Source organism: Eubalaena glacialis, chromosome 5, assembly GCF_028564815.1.
Source record: "Eubalaena glacialis isolate mEubGla1 chromosome 5, mEubGla1.1.hap2.+ XY, whole genome shotgun sequence".
Classification (NCBI taxonomy): Eukaryota; Metazoa; Chordata; class Mammalia; order Artiodactyla; family Balaenidae; genus Eubalaena; species Eubalaena glacialis.
In genome coordinates, this window is record NC_083720.1 from 19,612,297 (window position 1) to 19,635,250 (window position 22,954).

Consider the following 22,954-nt stretch of genomic DNA (forward strand, 5'->3'; position numbering starts at 1 on the left):
GAGTCTAAAGAAGGTAAACTAGACTTAAATATATCCTACTTAGCTGTAATATTTCTAGAAAGACGCCAAAGAGCATTCGTATAGATCCTTCAGATTCTAGAGAATAAAATTTATAAAACAAATAGTTGGCAAATTGATTTTTGATAAGGTTGCAACTGTTTCTGACAAACTGACAAAGCAAGCTGAGGGACGAGCACACTGTGTGACTCCTACATCTCTCATTTGATAGTTGGGAGACTTAGGGAAAGTTATTTAATCTCCCTAAATTTGATTTTCTACTATAACAAATTAGGATGATAACAAATGGCCTACTTACCACAAATCAAATGAAAACATATCCAAATGCTTTTTAAACTTGTGATAATTGTACAGATATAAAGGGAAAAAATAATGATGGAATCATGTATGCTGGCTTTCAAATTCCCTTAGTAAAGAAACTAGTCTGTGAATCTACTTGTAATTATTTTATCTCTGTATGACCTTTATATTGTTAATAAGTTTGTATACCTGGATGAATCATGTAACCTCTCTAATGGCTCAGTTTCTTTACTTGTAAAATGAGAATAAAATATCTACCTCAAAGGATTGATTTAAGGATTGTACAAGTCAATGAATATGAAGCACCTGACAAATGTTAGATACCCTTAGCGTTTTTATAATCAAGTGAATCATGAAAATATTACAGAGATGCATGTGAAACCCAATATAATAAATATGAATTCAAAGATGATTAAAACAAGAAAAAAAAGCATGTTTAAATAAAACTATAAGGAGAGAGACACAAACACATACACATGTGTACGTACACACACACACCAAATACAGTACAAAATTCTGTAGGAATAAATGATTTGATGATTTTTTGGATCACTACATACTTTGGTACACCTAAAGTTTGAAGGCTCCTAAATTACAAAGAGTAAGAAAATTAAAAAGTGAACTTACTTCTGCCACACAACGTAGATAATTTCCCTGTAAATAGTACCCTTGTTTAGAAGGCAGTTCATCTATACTCCACACCTGGTCTGAATAACTATCATGCTCTTCCATTATATATTTCCCTGACATAGTAACAGGAGGAAGGTTAAGACTGGCAGAAGGAGGAATGGTTGACATATCGGTGGCAGAAACTTTTGAAGTAAAACGCAATCTGTGATTTGGCAGCTCAAACGTAAACCTGGTCTGTGCACCTGTAAGAAATAAGGAAGGTTACTGTTTGTTGTTCAGGTGCTCATTCACTCATTCATTCCTTACTTTGTTCAATAAATGGTGTCTATAAAAAAAAGTATGCATTTTCCAAACCTATGTTGAAAGATATAAGAAGGATATTTTAAATTTGCTTATAAAATATTTCCCATCTTTAAATATATGTATGGTTACTATAAAGCATCAGCCAATATTATTAAGCCAGCAAATATCATTTATTAAGCCTACTAGGTGCCCAGCATTGTGTCAGGTGATAGAGAAACACCTGTAAATATTCTCTTTATTTCACATAAGGTAGAAAAGAAATTGCCTTTATTATGAAAGAGTTAAAACAAGAGAAATTAAAGTGCAAAACAAAACAAAACAACAGCAATCCACACAGTGTTTTATTCAGAGAGAATAGTTAGCAGTTGATAACTTGCCTCTTGATCCTGACTCAGTATGGAAGGAAACAGTGAAATTGTCAAATCAACTAAATTATACTCAATGAAAACATTCGTCAAGTATAAAATTTTACAAACACACGTATCTTTGACCTTAACAATAATAATGGGACCATATTCCAAATAAGAATATGGTATGAGTTTTAGTGTACTGTTGGTTCTAAACACTTAAATCAACAATTTGGCATGTAGTTGTTCAAACAATTATAAATACACAACCTGTACTATTTATTCAGGCCATATTTCTCCAACTATTTATTGAGGGCATTAAGGCGTAGCAGAAACCTTGTTAAAATCAAGATCTATTATTGCCTATTACATATACTGTCTAATGTATATGTGCACGTTCCTTTCCAACCAATCAAATCTACTGATACTGTTCTGTACATAAGCAATTCTCTCCACTCAAACATTAAACAGCCTATTTTGCCTACATTTAAAATTTATTATATATTCCTAGTATTCTCGATTGTGCCAGAAATAATTCTCTTTCTTCCACATACTAATTAAAGGTCACCTCCTATATGTCACATTCACTATATTCACTCACTATACAGTAACGTTTATACTTGGAATGAGTTATCCATAAACAGAAACACGCTCTCTCACCAACTGGTGCAACTGTGAAAGGCCAGATAGGTCACAACTGCTCTGATCTCCTCTTACTCACCACTCCAGCCAGGCAGAGTCATTGACTATGGCTTGCAGGCTGCAAGGGGTGCGGGCTGCCCTCCACAGTAGCTACCACTACTATTACTACCACCAACATCACCAAATAAAAACACAGACTGAAATAATACTAGGCCTCAGGTCATCCCTTATCACTAGTATAGCCTTTTTTTTCCTACTGTTTTTGTCCCTTTCCTTTATTGCAAGAAGAATTATGGGTTGTTATCTGACTGGATATTTGACAATATGTTTTCTTTGCTCCTAAATATTCATATCTTCCTAGTTCCAAACTGACTATTCGGCTTTTGATTTGCTGCTTCTGTTGACTCTTCTATTTCATGGATGCCCTGAATAAACAGACAAGAAGAGCCATTTAGCCCAATACCTGAAGGCCCAACACTTCTGACTCTGCCAAATATGGAAATTCACTTTAAAGTGCTTCTGTTTCTGATAAGAAAAGATGTTCAGAAAAATCCCTCTCAATAAAGAAAGCCTAAAATGCTAGAGGGCAGAAATAAATATATACACATACATACAAAAATACATACATGTATGTATGTATTCACATATATGTATATGTGTTTTTTAAAAATTATTAATGTAATTTATCATGTTAATAAAATAAAGGAGAAAAAATATTTTAATTTCAACAGATGCAGAAAAAAGTATCCAATAATAAGTATTCGCCAATCATTCATAGAAACTCTTAGCACACTAGGAATAAAAGTAACTTATCTTGACTTGATAAAAATAACCCAGCAAAAACCTACAGCAAACATCATATTCACTGGTGAAATATTAATTCCCTTAAAAAATGTGAGTAAAACAAGGATGCCAACAGTACCCCTTTTACTGAACTTGCTAGTAGAGACACAGTAAGATAAGAAAAATAAAAAGGCATAAAGACTGGAAAGGAAGAAACAGAAGTATTATTTGCACATGGTATGAATATCTACTTAGGAAACTCCACAGAATCTTATTAGCAATAATAAAATAGTTTAATATGGTTGCTGAGTATAAGATTAACATAAAAGGATCAAGCGCATTTGTACATACCACCACTAGTTTAAAATGCTATTTATAAAATATACCATTTGTAATAACAACAATAACATAAGGTGCCTAGGTAGCTAAGTAAATAAACATATCTTGCAACAGATAGACAAAAACCTTAAGTTGAAAAATTTTAAACTTTATAGAAAAACATTGAAGAAGACCTAAAGAAACAGAGAGATAGACATATGCAGGAATAAGGTTAAATACTATGTCAGTTCTCAATATCAATCAATATTTTTAATTCTCCCCCAAGTAAATCTATAGATTCAACTCAATTTCTATAAAAATCCAAACAGGCTTTTTCAGGGAACTTGGCAAACTGATTCTAAAATATATCTGAAGGAGCAAATAAACAAAAATAACCAGGACAACTTCTAAAAAAAGGAAAAGTCAAGTATCAGTATGACACTGGTGCAAACAGGCCACTGAGGCACAACAGAGATCTCTGAAATAGACCCCCATATACATAAACACTTAATAGATGATAAAGTTGGATTATCTATCACTGAAAAGAGAACAGATTAGTCAATAAATGATGCTGAGATAATTGGTTATGCATACTACTCCATACCAAACTGAAGAAAAAAACAGTCAATTCCTTACAGATTAGGAACTTAAATGTGAAAAGCAAAACTTCAAAATGTTTAACAGCAAATATGAGAGAATCTTCTCATGATCCTGGGAACAGAAGGATATAAAAATTTATATTTTTATGTCTTGAAGACACAATAAAACAAGAAAATATTAATTCAATTACGTTAAAATTAAGAGTATATGTTGATCAAAAGACCAAAAAGTGAAATAAGCCTCTGACTGGGTGACAATATATGTTGAACATATAACATCAAAGGTTTAATATACAAAACATACAAAGAATTTCTGTGAACCAAGAAAAATACAAATGACTCAATGGTCAAATGGGCAGAAAACAAACAAGAACCATCAACAGGTGCTTCATATAAGAAAACATATAAGGACCCCTTAATCATATTTAGAAATTCAGCTCCATTAATAACTACAGAAACATAAATTAAACCTACAATGAGATACCATTCCACATTTACCAGACAAGCAATAATTTTAAAGTCGATAATACCAAGTGTTGGCAAGGATGCAGAACAGTGGGAACTCCAGTCTAATACTGATGGGAGGGTAAAAACTGGTGGACACAAGCACTAAGGAAAACAGTTTTATATTTCCTAGTAAAGTTGAAGATGCATTTACCCTACAATCTAGCTGTATCACTCCTAAGTAAATATCCTTGAGAAACTCTTGCACATATGTACCAGAAGATGTGTATGAGAACAAATGTAATAGCAAAAAAATAGAATGAGGCAAAGGTCCATCAATAGCAGAATAGATAAATTGTGATATAATCACTTAACGGACTACTATATTTCACTGAAAAATGAATGAACCAAAGATACATGGATGAATATAAATAAATCAAAGAAAATGTGCAACAAAAAAATTCCAAGTTAAAATATACATTAGTGGGACTCCATATGAATAAAGTTTAAAACAGGCTACAACAAAATTGGTCATTTATGAGTATATGTCTATGTAATAAAACTATAAAGAAAAGCAAAGGAATGGATAACACAAAATTCATGATAGTGATTATTAACCAAGCACTCATGGGGACTATTATCTGGTAGTAATAATATTCATTGGAGGAGCCTTCCAAGTACTGGTAATGTTTTAATTCTTAAGATGTGTAATCGGTGGGTGAGTTTACAGTTCTATAAACTGTGTGAATGTAACTGACATACTTTTGTATACATGATACGTTTCAGAATAAAAATACAACAGCAAAGTGCTTTTGGAGAGGCTATATAAGGATCACAAAATCTTATAAAAATAGCTATTTTGAAGAAGTCAAATAACCTCTGATTTAAGCTAAATGTACTCAACGTGAAAATAAACCAAGTTATTCAGGCTATAAGAACCTAACAATGTAGAAATGTATTCAACTTAAGTTTAAGTTGGAAATGGTTTCTAAAGAGTGGATAACTCTAAAGAGTTCAAATGAAAGCAGGGTCCATGCTGGTCATTCAGGGAAGTGTATTGCTATTTTTACTTGACTGAATGAAGAACATCGTTAATGAAATTTAAAAGTGTTTTGATTAAAATTATTTAAATTTTCATAAAAAATCTATAAAACTAAATTTGTTTCACCAAAATATTACTAATTTCTTAAACCAGTCATAAATTTTAAGAATGAATTCAAACTTCAATGTTACCTGTCATTCCATGACTTCTCATTCTTCCCATCTTGTATTCTGCTTTCAGAGATGGTAAAAGTGCTGCTCCAATGGCTATACCATCTAACATGGTGCTGAATTTAAGGACAATAGGCTTCTTCTCTAAACCTTCTGGTAGCTGAGGAAATTCATTTGTTTCAATAGGAGTCTGATTAACACTTGTTGGGGTTTTTTCAGAAGGTAGGGGGGTTGCAATATCTTCTTTTACAGGCTGTGGGCTATAAAGCAAAAAAAAAAAAAAGTTTAAAAAAGACAATTAGAACAGCTACTAATAAAATTTAAATTGTATAAAAATAAAAATTGTATAAAATTGGTATTCTCAATGTAAAAGAGCAAAAATAAACTATGAACAGATGTTTTCTTTCTAATACCAGATCATATTAAGACTTCCTCAGAACAGCCATTGAAAAATGATGATCTAGAAAAGTAAACAAGACAAAGTAATAACAATATAAACTGAATGTTACACTGCCAAGGCCATTCACATCATTAATGTGAAACTGGAGGTTTGTCTGATTCCAAATTCCATGACTTAACCATTATGCACTCTACTGCTGATTGTTAATACTATTACTATTACTAGCACTATTAATAATAATAACACCAACGCCAACAACAGCAATAATTATTTTAGTGCTTACTATGTGCCAGGTACTATTCTTATTGCTTTGTGTATTTCATATAATTTATTTATCTCACAAAACCCTTTGATTAGGTACTGTTATCTCCATTTTACAAATGAAGTATAGCGAGAAAGTGGTGAAATCAGTTTTGAACTCAGTCAATCTGAATCTAGAGTCTTTTTGTTTTTAACTACTCCACTCCACTGCCAATACATTCTAATAAGGAAAAATTCCTTAGGGTATTTTATAACTAAGGCTCATGTACACATTCTGGATTCCATATTCCACTGACAGGAGAAACATGTTTAAATTATTACTACTTAGTCAACCAGACATGAACTAATATTACATCAGAATTAAAGATCTAGATAGGACAACTGGAAAAATCACTGCTTTAAGACACTGTCAAAATACACACTAGTGTTTTTCTACCTTACAGGTTAGGAAAAAGGAAACATAACAAGACAAATTTTTACCTTTTACTTATATTTTTATTAGTTATTCGTTAGCTATAACTTTGGAGACCAGGAAGAAAGCTTGGCAATGCAGACCCAGGGAATAAAGGTTACTGTGCAAAGGTCCCATTTACTGCCTTTTAAAATATTTAAATGGTATATTCAAATCCTGCCTTGAACCATGTACAATAATCTCACACAGAGGTCAGCACAAAACCACGCATGGGACATAAATGGCCCCTGGAACTTTATAAATCTATGCACTCACAAATTTCAGTGAGTTCAAAGTAAAGAAATATTGCTACAATCCTAGAATTTGTCAGTTTGCCTTTTATTAGTATCACTTTATAATGTCCACTAATCTCTAGAATCTCTTAAGCTTTACTGATGCAATATGAAAGACTGACAATTGCATTTGTGACATAGTACTTTAATAATATCCAGAATATGATTCTCCCACAATCATGTTTAGCTACTTTCCACCTGCCCCACTATCCATAATAGTCACTACTTAGATGTAACCTGCTGTCTTCCTCCAAACTATTGTTAACACAGCAAAGAATGACATGAAATACTATATAGAATCACAGATCTTGAATAAATAACTTACACTGTAGAAGGTTGTCTGATGAGATCTGAGATCTGCTTAGATAGTTGGTGAGAACTTCGAACCATCATGCTGTGTAAGGTGGCAGGGTGCTGGGGAATGTTGATGCTGATAGCTCCTACTTTGAACACGGCGGCATTGTTAGTCTTCAACCCCCTCTGGGCACTGTAGAGGGCTTGGGACTTGGCAATACTACATTTCACTACAGTTCTATTAAAAGAGAAGGAGGATCATTAAAATATGGCCAAGTAAAGAGAAATTTTGAAAAAGTATTTTGAGAGCAAGACAAATGTTTTTAAATCATTCAATGAAGTAAATTACAAGATTTTTCATGCATTTAAATCACACTAAAGAAATAATGTTTTCTAAAAATATGGACATACATTTTATACTGTTTGTACTGAATATTACTGTTTAATAAAGAGTTTACAGAAGAATGTATGTATGTGCTTACATGAAAGAGAATACACTGACATATTACACATATACAACACACAAAATCCCATTTTGATTCTTTTCCCCATTCAGAACTCCGTTTTTCTTCAACTTATTTTAGGCATCTGTACAACCACTAAGAAAATATACACAGTGAAAATTAAAAGAAAAAAAAAAACCAAACACTCACTATACTTCTTAAAATCTAATCAGCCAAAGAAATTAATCTAACAATCATCTAATATGTTAAAAGAAATTAATGAGAAGGAAGAAATTTAACTTGCATTTTTTATTTTCAGTGAGTAGCAAAGAAATGATAGAAGTCCAATTCATAATGAGTAACTGCTACTTAATTAAAAATTGGTAAGCTTTACTGGTACAGATATAAAATAGAAATACTGTCTTTCTTGATTTCTTGTTCTTTCTTTCCAGTGCCTAGAAGAGTGCTTTGAACATGGTAGACACTCACTGAATTTTGTGAAATGAATGAGCAGAAAGAAGTACAGCAGAAGAATGACTCAACACAACTGTGGAATTCCACAGATATCATGTGATAAATCATGTATGTAAAAGCCGTGATGAAGCAGTCTTGACACACACAGTGGAAAGGTTCATGTCAATGAACTGCACCACTAAAGGCCCGGTAGTAAAAGGAAAGCTTTTAACATATATGTTATCCTTCAAATGAGCAAAGAATGCTTGACAACAGATTTAGCAAAACACACAAAATGTAAATTTCATATTAACTACATGTCAGTTCACACACATTTATCTCTACTTAGGCTACAGAGGATTCACCGAGAATTTATTTACAGTCTCAAGGACCTAAGCAATCATCCATTTATTATATTTAACTTCTATTAGAATAAACCTTGAGAAGCATAACAATGGTTCTATTAGAAGTTTTGATTATTTACAGATAGTGAAATCCAGGTATTATACAAAATTCAAAAATGATTACTAGAGAACTATATTTGCTTTCTTCTTTAAAGGAAACTATTTCTCAAAGACTATCACTGACTAGAAAAAGAAAAAAGTAATCTATGGAATTGTTCTAGCTAGCGTGAGTATAGATTCTAGGATGCTGACTAGTTACTGAATTTTGAATCTCAACTATTTTAATAAATAAAGCTACTATTTATCATCAATGAGATTCCATGTTAAATTCAATTTCAACATGAGCCAGAGCACTCAGATGGTGCTAAAATGCAAAGGGCTTTCTAGTTGTGAACAGTGTTCACCTACTGAACGAAACAAGCATACATTTACGAAGAAGTCTTGTTATCATGACAGTCAAGAAATTCCACACCTATCTTACTATTTTACCTTTATAATCTATAGAAGTCTGCTTAAATATTACTTGTGATTATATAAGCATATACACAACCCTTGATTTTCAATTATACACCAAATGTCAGAATAGAAAGCTATGGGGCTGACTGCTCTCCTACTGTAGATCCTACTGTGGTATTCCCAGTGGAAATTTTGATGTTAAGGACTTCAGGGGCTCTGTGTTGCCCAACTCCAGAGGGCACCATCCCACTGCAGGCTATGTAAATGATGCCCATGACTACAGCGTGAGTAATGTTCCTTGGAGCTAGACAACAGGATAGTCCTACACTGATCAAACTGAGACAGACACTGTAGAGGATGTCTGATTAACTCTTGTCAAACTGTACATGTTAAAGATGTAAGGAGACCCAGAATGAGGAATTAAACAATTTACAAGCTGCCAATATGAATTATCTATTCATAATTTATCTATTCATAAATTATCTATTCATAATTTCAGATTTATCTATTCATAATTATTCATATATTATCTACTTTAATTCTTAAAAGAGCTGTCACTTAATCTAGATCAAAAAACATGCAGTATACATAAGACTTTTACACAGGAAAGAAGTGGTCAAAGTCTTTTTAAAGAGAAGACTATAAAAACTTGTAGCATGCCAGGCATGCCTCATATATGTAAAAAGTTCACGGCAAGTGACCAAGAAGCTTGGTTCAAGAATTCATTGTCAGTGGTGGTAGGGCAGATCCACTGTGAGCCTGTTATAACCACCACAGTGCCTAATCAGGCAAGGACTTTTCCGCATCTTCTTTTTCTTCCTGTGTCCAGGCCACAGGGCCTTTAAAGCAGGCCAGCCATCCTTGTAGTGCTTGTTGAGAGTTTGAGGATTTACTTTGGGGCCTCATTATCGCTACTCTATCTCCACCCCCACCCCACCTCCTTGATCTTGCAGGCCCAGACTTCAAAGGCAGGAAAAGGAGGTAAACTAATTTATGAACCCTGACCCATGCTGCCCGCCTTAGTTCAGTTTTGCCTGGAAATCTCTACAATGTGGACAGAGAGTGCTGGGATCACGTGTAATTCAGTTAACTATTAAAAATCATTGGAGCTTTCTTTCCCATTTGGCAATTGTACCTTACGTGTTAACTCTCTCAGCAGGAAGGCCTGAAAAAGGAGGGAGTGGGCCTATAAGTGATATTATGACAGGAACTACCTCTCACTTGCTTACTGTTCCATCTCTGAAACCTAACACAGTGTGCAGGCCATAATATGCAACCTAATAACCTAATTAGTTGAGTGGATAAAGGTGTGATCTTCAGCCATTAAATAGCATCCTCTCTAAAGTCATACAGTACTGATTTTTTTTTTTTTATTATACATCCAGAGAACTCAGTGATAAAAAAGAGAGAAACAATAAATCTTCTCTAGCTACTATAACTACTAAAGTGGAATTAGCTATTTTTTCTATACCTGTTATTATTAATGATGATATTAATATGGAAGAGTGGTTTCCAAAAACAATCAACTTTCTAATTTAATATTAGTGCATTTATTCTTTTTTAGTACTTCTAGTTGGCTGATGAAGTGACATAGATCACAGATAATCCCAACAAAGGGTTGCTGATTGATGATGTTTTGACTATGGCCTATTATCAATACACAATGAAACAAATCTCACCAGGTATTGATAATCTTACCAGCCTGGAACAAAATATGCAGATTCATCTATTTATTCAGCATACTGAAATTTTATAGAAAAGGCTGAAAGAAAAAATCAGTCCTAAGTAACATACTAAATTGTCATGGTGGTAAGACTCATGTGACAAGTATTTAAATATATCACTACCACAAAATATCAGATATACACAGGCCAAATCAAGCTGGTCAAAATACAAAAGGATACACAGTAAAAGCCATACATAAAAGCTGACAATAGAGCAGTGAACTCTCTCCATCTTAAAGACAGAATTATTATAAGGTTGAGCAATGTAGATATTTTCATATATTAGTGTTTTAATAATTAGCTTTGCAAATTTGTGAAAACTCATTTGCAAAGTTAAAAATTTTAGCTTCTATTATCACATCAAACATTAACAAGGGTTTGTAACAGGTCTTCAAAAAGCACAAAGCAACACACAACTACAGTGTTACAATCTTTCAACAATAAAACAAGGTATGAATTACCAAAAAGGTATTCCTTACCTGTGTATTTTCCTTGAAAATCAGTAAACTTTATCTATAAAAGGATCTATATTAAAGCTACAAAATAATAACTACATACTTTCACAGCCATGCAGATAATCTAAATATTTTATCTTTAAAACTATTCAATACTATGTTAATCACAAAGTCCATGAAAAAGAATAATAATGACATACAGAAACTCTTGTTTGGCTGTGCTTGTAGGAGATGTAGGAAAATCCTCCAGTCTACAGATGAAGATTCAAGAGAAAGCAGGAAAACAAAAAGGAAGCAAATAAACATTCATGCATAAATTAGTGACAATATGAGCAATCATTTGGAAAGCTTTTAATTCCCATTTTTAAAATTTTCAAGAAACTTTTCAACTATTTTTTAAAAGTTCCATTTCCTTTTAATTGAAACCGGAAGTGAAAAGCCAAAGAATAAATCCAGAAAGTCTTAACACTACTAGAGTGTGGCAGTGAGTAATTAATAACTTTTATTTTTTAAATGAAAAAGTTAAGGGATCTTGGCTTGAGATTTTTTTTAAAGGCAAGAATTATCAACTAATACTTTTTAAAAAAAATCAATTTTATAAATATGTTTTGCAAATTTAAAGACTATTTGAAGCCCTTCTCTTAAGAGATAATAGATAATGGAGATAAGAGGTTCAAGAGGATAGAGTAAATAAAACCCACGAGACATCTAAAGAAATTTGTTGTACTTTTGAATAGGTCAAAGTGACCATGATACTTTAAATTTAGACTCAACAAAGGAATCATGAAACCCAAGGTCTGTGGTGACTTCCTGCAGTAGCATCGTAGTGAGGTAGGAGGTGCAGAGGTTCAGGCATCTCTTCTTACTGACTGTATGACGTTAAGCATTTTAGGAAAACACTTTGATATTTCTGAATCTCGATTTATTGTTCTGTAAAGTGGGGATAAAACATCCCAGTTAACAGGACTGTGGTGAGGACTAAATAAAATAATGTATAGGAGGCTCCTGGTCCATGATAGAGAACTCCTTTAGATTGTAATTATTACATAATAATACCCTCCTCCCATACTGAATGATCAGAAAAGATCTTGTCTCACAACTACTGGAATTTCCTGGTCTTTAGAAAGACTGCTTAGGAAATGTGATCTGGACCATTTAGGCAGCTATAATGAAATATACTTTTTGGTTCTAGATATATAGGTCCAAACTGCCTCAGCAAGACTTAGACATCCATTTCATCCATCCATTTTATGTTTCCCAAGATAGTCATCACATTACCCATGTTTGACATGTTATGAATAGACCTGTAATGAGTCAAATTACAACTAATATTTAATATTTATAACATTGAACCAAATCCTCTATTTCGTCAGTATTTAGCACGATAGATGCTTTAAGGGACAATAGTAGGACATTAACTAGTTATAATATTAAGAATGAGCAAATCCTCAAAATCTGACCTAAATTATCAAAATACAGTTTGTAGTTATAGCATGAAAGTGCTCCACTGAAAGGAAGTTAGGAATGAAGTGTTATACTCCCAAGTGTATGAGCAAAGTCAACGGTTAAATGTATTGACAACCAAATAGTGATCTAAATATCATGTATAAAGGTAATCATTATCAGAACAATTTTGGACAGATCCACAAATAGAACATATACAGAAAAGGTGAGAGCAAAGAGTCAGAAGAAAAGCAATATGGAATGGTATACTCACTACAGAAAGCTTACCTATACTATTCGAAGGGTCTCATAGGCTTTATTGTTAAATTCTTTAAATGAAAAAATGGCAAGATAAAGTTTGGAAACCCAGCATGAATATAGGTAATGATTAGTTAGAATAAAATCAATAGACAGTCTATATTCTCTGACTACAATTTTGTTTTAAATACTTAACTATTTGAATTACGTGAGCTTTTGCATCTCATATGTTTAACTGAAATTTGCACTGTAATCATTTTTCCTGTCACACAATCTTAAAATGTCCTGGGAGTCAGTTTTTTAGGGTGGAGGGGTGGCAGTAGTCCAATTTTAGAAAAGGAATAAATAAGTTTTCTGAGAACATTTCATTTGTGATGTTCTTAGTGACAGAATCACAGTGTCTGGCAACATTAAGTATATAAATCTCAAAACGTAGTCGGTACGGGACTCATCCAATGAATTTTAAGTTTCCTGTAAAACTATAACAAACAAGTTTAAGAGAATAGTAAAAAAAAACACACTTACTGTATATTTGGTGTAATCCCTTCAAGCAGCACAATATTGACCCCACCAATATGAGCAGTGGCACATGTCTCAGTCATCTTTTGATGTAAAACATCTTAAAATGTGAAAAAAAAAAGTGTATGAACTCTGGAAATAGAGTTGCACTTCATATTAAAATGTCATTTTATTCATAATACGTTCAATGACAAAAGGTAACTTTAAAGGTACAATGAAATTAAAACTATTTCCAAACGACTTTTAAAAAAAATTTCCTTGAAGATTTTTATTTCTATGCATTCACATATACATATGTATTATACGTCAAAACTGGAGTGATGCTAAATATGTAGTTTAACATGCCATTCATGCACTAAAGAGCCTAATGACATTAAATAGCCTAAGGACATTTTAAATCTCAGAAGTAAAACTTGGCGCAGAATACTTACAAGATTTTTTAAAACGTTAAGAATAAGAAAAAGAAACTATATACATGAGCACTCTTGATCCGTATAAACGGGAAGTTCCATTCTCTGAAGAAAAACTGCCAAGTAGGAATTTCTGAGACATGGCACTGGCTTTCTTCAGAAAAGAGGCGCCCCAGGGTTAGAATGTCACCTGCCTTTCATTTTTTCCTTCAGTGTGAAACTGCCGTGGATCCTCTTCAGCTCTGACTCCATGGTTAGCCCACCAATGTCCGCCTCCAGGTGCGTGCGGCTCACCATGCCAACCCCAAACACTATTAGAGTGACGTGCTGGGGCTCAGCAGCTGCCACGCTGCGCTTCCTCTGCGTCCTACTCAAACTGTTCCTGTCTTGTTCATTCTCAAACACAACTTTACACGTTGGCTCTGTAGGGCTCCGGACTCCTTTAAGTGAACAGAAATATATAGGTTTAGACGTGAAAACTGCAAAATGGAAGGACATCAACTGACCTTTCTTTCCTGCACATTCCAAACTGGCCCTCTTTGTCCTCTTCCCCACCAAAATGATTTCTTAAATTTTTCAACATTTTCCCATGGTCATATTTGAAAATTAATAGTACAGTCAGGTGTTTGAAAGCAGGTCTGTGTGAATTCTTTAGGAGCATACTGTGTAAGGGTTAGGAAGGATGGGAAAAAGGGGTAGCAGAATATCTGATCGCCATCGCTATTTCCTCTCCTTGGGTGACTGCCAATTTCTTTGTATTTCAATTATCCAATTATAACATTAAGAAAACATGATGGATAAACTTGTCTTTTTTAGGATTATTGCTATTCTAAACAGAAAATTTTTTAAATATAAAAATATCCATTACCTGCTGGTCCAAATGTTTCTGAAGATTTTTCCAGTATTCCTGTTGGATCAGAGATAAGTGAATAGAAGTTAAGCAATTTATACATATTCTGCCAGCACTCAGCTGAAGGCTCACTTTGTTCTGACACTGTAATTGAGTCAGAGTCATCCATATGGATAGTCATATGATCCACCACGTCTTTTGAACCTTTCCTAGACACCTTTGAAGTTCTTCTTTCAGATCTTCCTAATGAATTTTTGTTTCGAGACTCCTTTTTGTTGTTCTCATTGTTGGTCCGTTTGTTCTTTGCATTATTTACTCTATTGCCACCATTAAGACTTCCTCTAGAACTGCGGCTGAAGTCAGATGAGCGAAAATCCCGATGTTTTCTGGTTTTGAAGGTAGGCGTTGGAGAAGCTGATCCAGCTGTATATCTGCTAAGTTTAATGTCAGTCTGAGTCGCTTTGATGTCATCTATCATCGTACTAAATTGATGAATAAGACGAACTAAAGCCATATCTACATGCTGGCTTATTGACTGACAGGAAATAGTAAAGTTGCAGTGAAAGGTATTGTAATAACGCTTGTTGAGATCATGAAAAGAAAGAGCACTGGTAGAGTTCTGAGGGGTGCACACAGACTTTTCCATTACAACAGCGCTGATGCTAAAGGTTTCCAACATCAATGCTGGTTTGAACTCAAGTGGAGGAAGATTCACATGGCCTTGCCTAAAAATGTGGAAAAAAATGAAAAAAGAAAATGACAAGGTTTTATTTCTTTTCTCCCAGAACCACACAATCTTTATTAACTTGTTAGCAAAATAATCTCCAAGGTGAAGAATAAGCCATTTAAATAATTTTAAGTAAGAGATCAAGTAGAATAAGTTTTTCCAACTTTTTCAGAAGTTGGAAACTGGGCCTTAAGTCTTCCTTCTTGATCTTACTCTATGACTAGTCAAAATCAGACTTAATTAATGATTTCAGTGAAATGATAAAATAATTTTTCTTGCCATCTGATGGCACACCCCAATGGTATTAGAATTTAAAGTCAATAGTAGGTCAACTAGAACATCTTCCTTAACCATCGTCTACTCTTCTGTTAAATATATGGTTTATATATTTAATTTCATCATATTTTATATATTTTGATTTGCTATTTGAAATGAAACCCTGCTGGCATATTTTGCCAAGTTGAAAGTGCTAAGAAAAGCAACTGAAACAAAAATGAGAAATGCACACAAAAGACTTAAAACCTCTATAAAAGTTATTTTGGCAAATCCCCTGCATATCTAAAAATTTTCAGGTAGAAATATTATAGACAATTTTAATATTAAAAAGTCAAAATATCTCAGATTTTCATAAATCAACTACTAATAACAATAAACCTCAAGCACCAAAATTTTAAAAAGATATTTTTCCCCTCTTCTTCCATGTAAAATATGAATGTGTAGTCATATAGGTTAAACATAGGTTTTTTTTTATTGGGAAAAAATATCCCTCCAAGATTCTTTGATATTTTCAATTTGACTTAAAGAATTTATAATTAGAGACTAATAATGCCTTAATGAATACTAGTATTTCTTATTTAATAAGAAAAATTCCACTCTGTGGTATAATTCAAGAAAATGTACAAGCTTAGAGTAAGCCTATAATCGATGCTAAGTGTGCAATCAGAGAAGGAAAAATTAGATTTTGAGAATTAGAAGATATAGAAGAGAGACTCAAAAGAGATTAAAATAATCCACAACTGCAAAAACAAGAATTGAAAACATGTAAGCGAGGCAAAAAAGTCTTAAAGAGAGGAGATTCAAGTAAAAGGGGGAAGAAATCTAGCTACATAATGAAGCAGTCATTTAAGGCAAAAGCAGCCACATGGGTAAAGTTAAAATTAAATATTTATTAAGCCCCTAACATGGTCAACTATCTTGACTGGAGACAGCAAAGATATAAGGAAACCAATATTTATGAGGACATACTACATGCCAGGACTTATGCTAAATGATTTAATAACTGTTCTGGCTTTATGGTCTAGGAGAGTTATACATGTTTATATAAGAAACTATAACCCAATAGTAAGGTACAATAATTAGTAGAATGAACAATGTGCTACAAGAAAAGCCCAGACAAGACTAAAATTAATGACCAGGAAAAGTGTACTGTGACAAAAGTTTCCTAATAAATAAGATCTAAGGTGGAGTTACAGGAGATCTGAGAAATAAAAGCTAACCATGGTATAGTAATAAGAATGTAGAGCACTCAGAGGTGGTGTGATAGTAGAAAAATTAAAAGGAATGTTAGGTTCGGCTAGACTAAAGACAGTAAGTTCAAAGTCACTCAAAGAATTTGTCTGGGAACATAAGAAGGGAAGTGTGGTCAGATGAAGGTCTGGTCTGTAGCAGTATTATATGGCATTTAGCAGGCCAATAAGTAGGCTGTAAATATAATCTAATATATATAATCATATTATATATAATTATGCATAACCTAATTATATCAATGATGATACATATACTATATGTGTGTATACACACCATTTTTATATATACACATATATTTTTACATATTAATATATACTTATATGTATGTATATATTTACATGAAAGTAGGCTACTGCAAATAGAAATACAAATTTAACTCAGGACTTTAAACTCTAATCCAGGAATGTAAGCAGATATTAATGTTTTGGTGTCTGGATTTGATGATTCCAATGTGAATGGATGCAATTACCATGGTTTATAGTTAAATAACACCAGACCCCAACAACACGGTTCAAATTTTAACTAAAATTTACTGCATAAAGTATAAACTTGCTGCTAGCTCTTCAGTCCACAAATCACTACATAAATAATAGACGTACATCATGATCACTGACCAACCACATCACTCTGTCAAAGTCTGTCAGTGATTGGTCAGTGCACATCTGTTTTTCATTTCATGCACAGACAGTAAAGCATGTAGTTATATCGCCTCCTTGTGATAAACCCACATGACATTTTACAAAAATGGTTAATTAAAAGGGAACTGGACAGCAAATGAAGCAAAACAAGATTGTGATGATGAAATTCAATAAAAAGTAAACGGAAAGTTGCAGGGTATAAAATCAACATACAAAAATCTGTTGTTTCTATATGCTTACAATGAGCTAGCGGAAAGAGAAATTAAGAAAACAATCCCATTTACAATCGAAACAAAAATAATAAAATACCTAGGAATACATTTAACCAAGGAGGTAAAAGACCTGTATACCAAAAACCATAAGACATTGTTGAAAGAAACTGAAGACACAAATAAATAGCAAGATATTCTGTGATCATGGACTAGAAGAATTAACACTGTTAAAATGCCCATATCACCTAAAGCAATCTACAGACTCAACACAATCCTTATCAAAATCACAAGGACATTTTTCACAGAAAGAGAACAAAAAATGTATATGGAACCACAAAAGACCCTGAATAGCTAAAGCAATCCTGAGAAAAAAAAAACAAAGCTGGAGGTATCATGTGCCCTGATTCTGAACTATATTACAAAGTTAAATTAATCAAAACAGCATGGTATTGGCAGAAAAACATACATAGATCAATGAAACAGAATTGAAAGCCCAGAAATAAACCCACACTGGGCAGTCACATGCAAAAAAGAAAAAAGAAACTAGACCACTGTCTCACACCATACACAAAAATCAACTCAAAATGGATTAAAGATTTGAATGTAAGACCTAAAATCAGAAAACTCCTAAAAGAAAACTTAAGCACTATGCTTTCTGATATTGGTCTTTGCAAGATTTTTCTGATATGCCTCCTCAGGCAAGGGAAACAAAAGTAAAAATAAACAAATGGAACTACCTCTAAATGAAAAGCTTCTGCACAGGAAAGGAAGCCATCAACAAAAGGAAAAGACAACCTACTGAATGGGAGAAGATACTTGCAAATGATATATCTGATAAGGGGTTAATATCCAAAAAATACATAAAGAGCTCATACAACTCAATAATTTAAAAAATGATTAAAAATGGGCAGAGTATCTAAATAGATATTTTTCCAAAGAAGACATATAGATGGCCAACAGGCATATGAAAAGATTTTCAACATCACTAATTATTAGAGAAATACAAATCAAAACCATGATGAGATATCACCTCATGTCTGTTAGAATAGCTATCATCAAAAAGTAAGAAATAACAAGTGTGGGCAAGGATGTGGAGAAAGGGAATCTTCATACACTGTTGGTGGGAATATAAACTGGTGTACCACTATTGAATACAGTATAGAAATTCCTCTAAAAATTAGGATTAGAACTACCTTATGATCCAGCTTTCCTACTTCTGGGTATTTATCCAAATAATACAAAAACACTAATTCTAAAAGATATATTCACCCCTATATTCATCATGGCATTATTTACAATAGCCAAGATATGAAAACAACCTAAGTGTCCATCAATGGATGAATGGATGAAGAAGATATGGTACACACACACACACACACACACACACACACACACACAGAATACTACTCAGCATAAAAAAAGATGAAATCTTGCTGTCTGCAGCAACATGGATGGAACTTGAGAGCATTATGCTAAGTGAAATAAGTCAAACAGAAAGACATACCGTATGATTTCACTTACATGTGGAATACAAAAAACAAATAATAAAATAAATAAACCAAACCAAACAAAAACAAACACCCAGATACAGAGAACAGAGTAGTGGTTACCAGAGGGGAAGGGGCTCAGGTAAGGGAGGGGAGAGCAAAATGGGTAAAGGAGATCAAACGCATGGTAACAAAAGGAAACTAAACGTTTGGCAGCGAGCATGCTGTAGTGTATACAGAAGTAGAAATGTAATGTTGTACATGTGAAACTTATATAATGTTATAAATCAATGTTACCTCAATAAAAAATAAAGTTTAAAAAAGTAAATGGAGTTATAGAAGAAAACAACTGAGTATGAAAATGTTGACACTTCCACTGTTCTAGAAACTCTAGATATGCAGCTAGAGGAACTCAGAGAAGGCAAACTTACTAGCGTAAAGAGGAAGTGGTCATGGCAAAAAGGATGAAGGTATCCCAGAGAGAGTGATGTGGGCAAAAACCTTTCTAGTAAAAAGAACTAGTGAAGATATTTCATGACACTGAAAGTGCAAAGGTAAAATGTCGGAAACTGCTGAGAATGGCGTGTGACATTTGCTAAGGCACAGAAAAGATGCTCATTCTGTGTTGTAAGTTACACGATGATAAGAAGGTAAGGACTATACAAACTACCCTTTGATGAGTTTTTAAGAAAGAAATAAAACACCTTAATTCTCAATGTTTCTAATGTTTTAAACTGTATGTACAAAATATTAGTTTTACTATGTTTTTCATTTTCCTATACATTTATAATAAACAGTAAGAGACTTTTTAATATTCTGACAAACATTCTTCCAGGTCACAAAACAAAGGTAATTTTCCCCATTAATCTTTATAATCATTAAAGTCACTTCTGCAGTGTTTCTGCTTGCATGGTCATTGTTAATGGTACCACACTATTGTGAAAAGCAAGTCCATACTCTCAGCATGACTTCTACTCTGTTCCTAATAGAAAATACTACCTGCTACAAGTCAACTCAGAAAGGAGGTTAGGAGTAAGTTCTAAGAATAATATATAAAATTACAATCCATAAGATCATAAAAATTAAACTACTGCAACAGTAAATAAAGTGTATTTATCAACATAAGTGCTTTGGCTGACCCTCATACATGTACTAACATCTTACAAAAATATGCCTAAAAATAGGCCTCATAACCTACTGATAAAATCAACAGGTTTTTAAGGAAATGTGGCTACTGTTTCTGTTAAATGGAAGTTATCTTCTCATTAGGCTATTAAAATTACTACCGCATCAGCACTGGAAGAAAGAAAAGTTAAAAAAACAGGTATTATAACTTTTGTACAAAATTTTACATAAAAACAATAATAGACACCTTCTTGCTCTTTTCCCTTTTCTCTCTTTGGCTGTATCTGAATCCACGATATCTGCTCTAAGGCAGTCCAAAGTTCCTGAAAATGAGAGGTGTTCTCCGAAGTACATTCGGTAGCAGAGAGGCATTGCATCCTGTGACTGGATCCCTGTATGACTCAGAAGAGGTTTGAAAACAACCTAAAAGACATAACACATTTATATTACCTCAACTTAACAATTCATCATTTATTGTGACTTTTTTCTTACACTCTATCTCAGTACATATTATTAACTGTAGTGTGAAGGGGGAAAAAAAGGCCTTGTATAATAAATATAGCTCTAATTTTACTTAAAACTTAACAGTATTTTTGAGCACCTACTATGTGCCACTCATCTTCAAATTAATCATAAGGACAAAGATTCCTTGATCCTACTTAAGTGAAAGTACAAGGTAAATAAAATTGTGAATTAGTTTAAATCATTCTACTTCTTGCTTTTAAAAAAGGCTTGAATATCTACTGTGTTTCCATAACAATCTGCTATAAAAGGTTCACAAAAGAGTCTATCAATTTCCTGTGTTAATATTAAAAATATAATATATGAAATGTTTTTATATCTGGTCTATTTTTAAGTGGTATCACTTGGTTGCAAAATAACATTTTCTGACAAAGAACTTCCTTTACATTTTAAGTATCATATATGCTATGGAAATATTAATACATCACTCTGGTTAAATCTCTAGTTAACAGAACTTCATAGCTACTAAGAGGTAACCCAAATAGAAGCAACTATATGTGTGCAATAGTAGATCACTATAATCTTTCTGATTACTCCTTCTCTGCTGCACGGTTCCTTTTCCTCCTTCCACATCCTAAATACGGATGCTATCTATCCGGTGCTTTCCTTGACCCCCTTCTAACTCTTTCACCACACATTCTCACTTAGTGATCTTTTCCTGAAGCTTAAAAAATCTATCAAAATGGAGAAATGCCATTTATGCAATGAAACTCAAGTCTGCACTTTCACTTGTCTCTACATCATCTCATTTGTTTGTGCTTGGGAAAACAGGCTACCCTTGTGAAGGCATGAAGGCCTAGAATGAGAGAATTCAAACAATTCACCCCTCACTGGAAACTTAGGGAGTATTTTTCTCTCCCTTGTATATTTGCTTGGCATACGCTTTCTTGGGTTTACTCTTTCTTAGATTTGCTCTTTCATCCTAATGGAAACGCTCTTCCCTCTTTAAGGTTCAAACCATCCTCCACCTTTCCTAATCTTTGTTATCTACTTATGCCCCTTAGTTAATCCTGCAAACCAACCAGGTATTTTGGTTCTTTTCTTTTCCATCCCAGTTTATCATCCTGAATGGCTTCTTTGGCCATGCAGATAACTCAACCAATGCTTTAGTTCCAAAGTTATGTGACTTCCTTCCCCCCCCATAATCTTGCCTTAAACTCCTTTTCAGCAACTTCCAAGACTGTATATTACATTTCATCACCTCATTTTTCTTGCTACATCTGCTTTGGATCGATCCTCTTCTATTCCTATAGCTGAGCTACTAAGGACACAAGAGGTTCTAAATAACTAGACCCTCAGCACTATTTGGCAATCCTTCTGGGGGTCTGGTGAGCTCTCTTTCACATTCACTCCAACCTTTCCATATATCTAAATCACCTTACACAGTTTTTTATTGTATTACTTAATATTAATGTCTCTGGTAGATTTTAGAGTCTTATATGTAAAATAGTATAGTTGTCTCTAAAAATGTGTATTGGATGCTAATAAATACAATGAATATATATACAGGCCAAAATAGACATAAAAAAATATTTCTTTTCTCTCTCTCTCTTTTAAAAAAAAGTGAAAGAATCCCTAAAAACTACTCCAATGTATTAGAGAAGTAAATCTCAAGAAAGTTTAAAAGTGCTTGACACACTTCTTAACATAAATCACCTCCTACTGTGAGAGAAAGTTGAAGCTATCAATTTGCAAACTTACCTGTACAGTTATGAACTGTCCTTATTGCCTTCCCAAACATTCTCAGGGGAAAAAGTACTTTTTATGTCAAAAAGTATCTCTCTCTATAAATGACTTTAAATTCCAACACTTCTCATCCCTCCCTGAATCTTTCTCTATCAGTTTACCCTCCTTTCTTTTTTTTTTTTTTTTTTTGATCAGGACCTTCCTAATTCCTCCTAAGTAAAAAATATGCTCGAGTCTCTTTCATCCTGAAAAAATAACACCTCTTAATATCCATATCCCACTCTCCCACCTGCCTTCTGGTCACTCAAACTAGAAAGTAC

At 33.4% G+C, this 22,954-nt stretch overlaps 1 protein-coding gene across 4 annotated transcripts in view; it reads right to left on the reverse strand.

The window, feature by feature from the left end:
• The window catches only part of BLTP1 (bridge-like lipid transfer protein family member 1), a 192,758-nt gene that overhangs the window by 60,600 nt on the left and 109,204 nt on the right, over window positions 1-22,954 (reverse strand). For all 4 annotated transcript variants that reach the window (XM_061192014.1, XM_061192013.1, XM_061192010.1 and 1 more), the window contains 7 exons: window positions 20,674-20,849; window positions 14,729-15,435; window positions 14,055-14,300; window positions 13,457-13,550; window positions 7,327-7,533; window positions 5,618-5,856; window positions 946-1,190 (listed from right to left, as the gene is read on the reverse strand). In XM_061192014.1, the coding sequence (XP_061047997.1) occupies window positions 946-1,190; window positions 5,618-5,856; window positions 7,327-7,533; window positions 13,457-13,550; window positions 14,055-14,300; window positions 14,729-15,435; window positions 20,674-20,849 (1,914 nt within the window). The remainder of the gene's footprint in view (window positions 1-945; window positions 1,191-5,617; window positions 5,857-7,326; window positions 7,534-13,456; window positions 13,551-14,054; window positions 14,301-14,728; window positions 15,436-20,673; window positions 20,850-22,954) is intronic.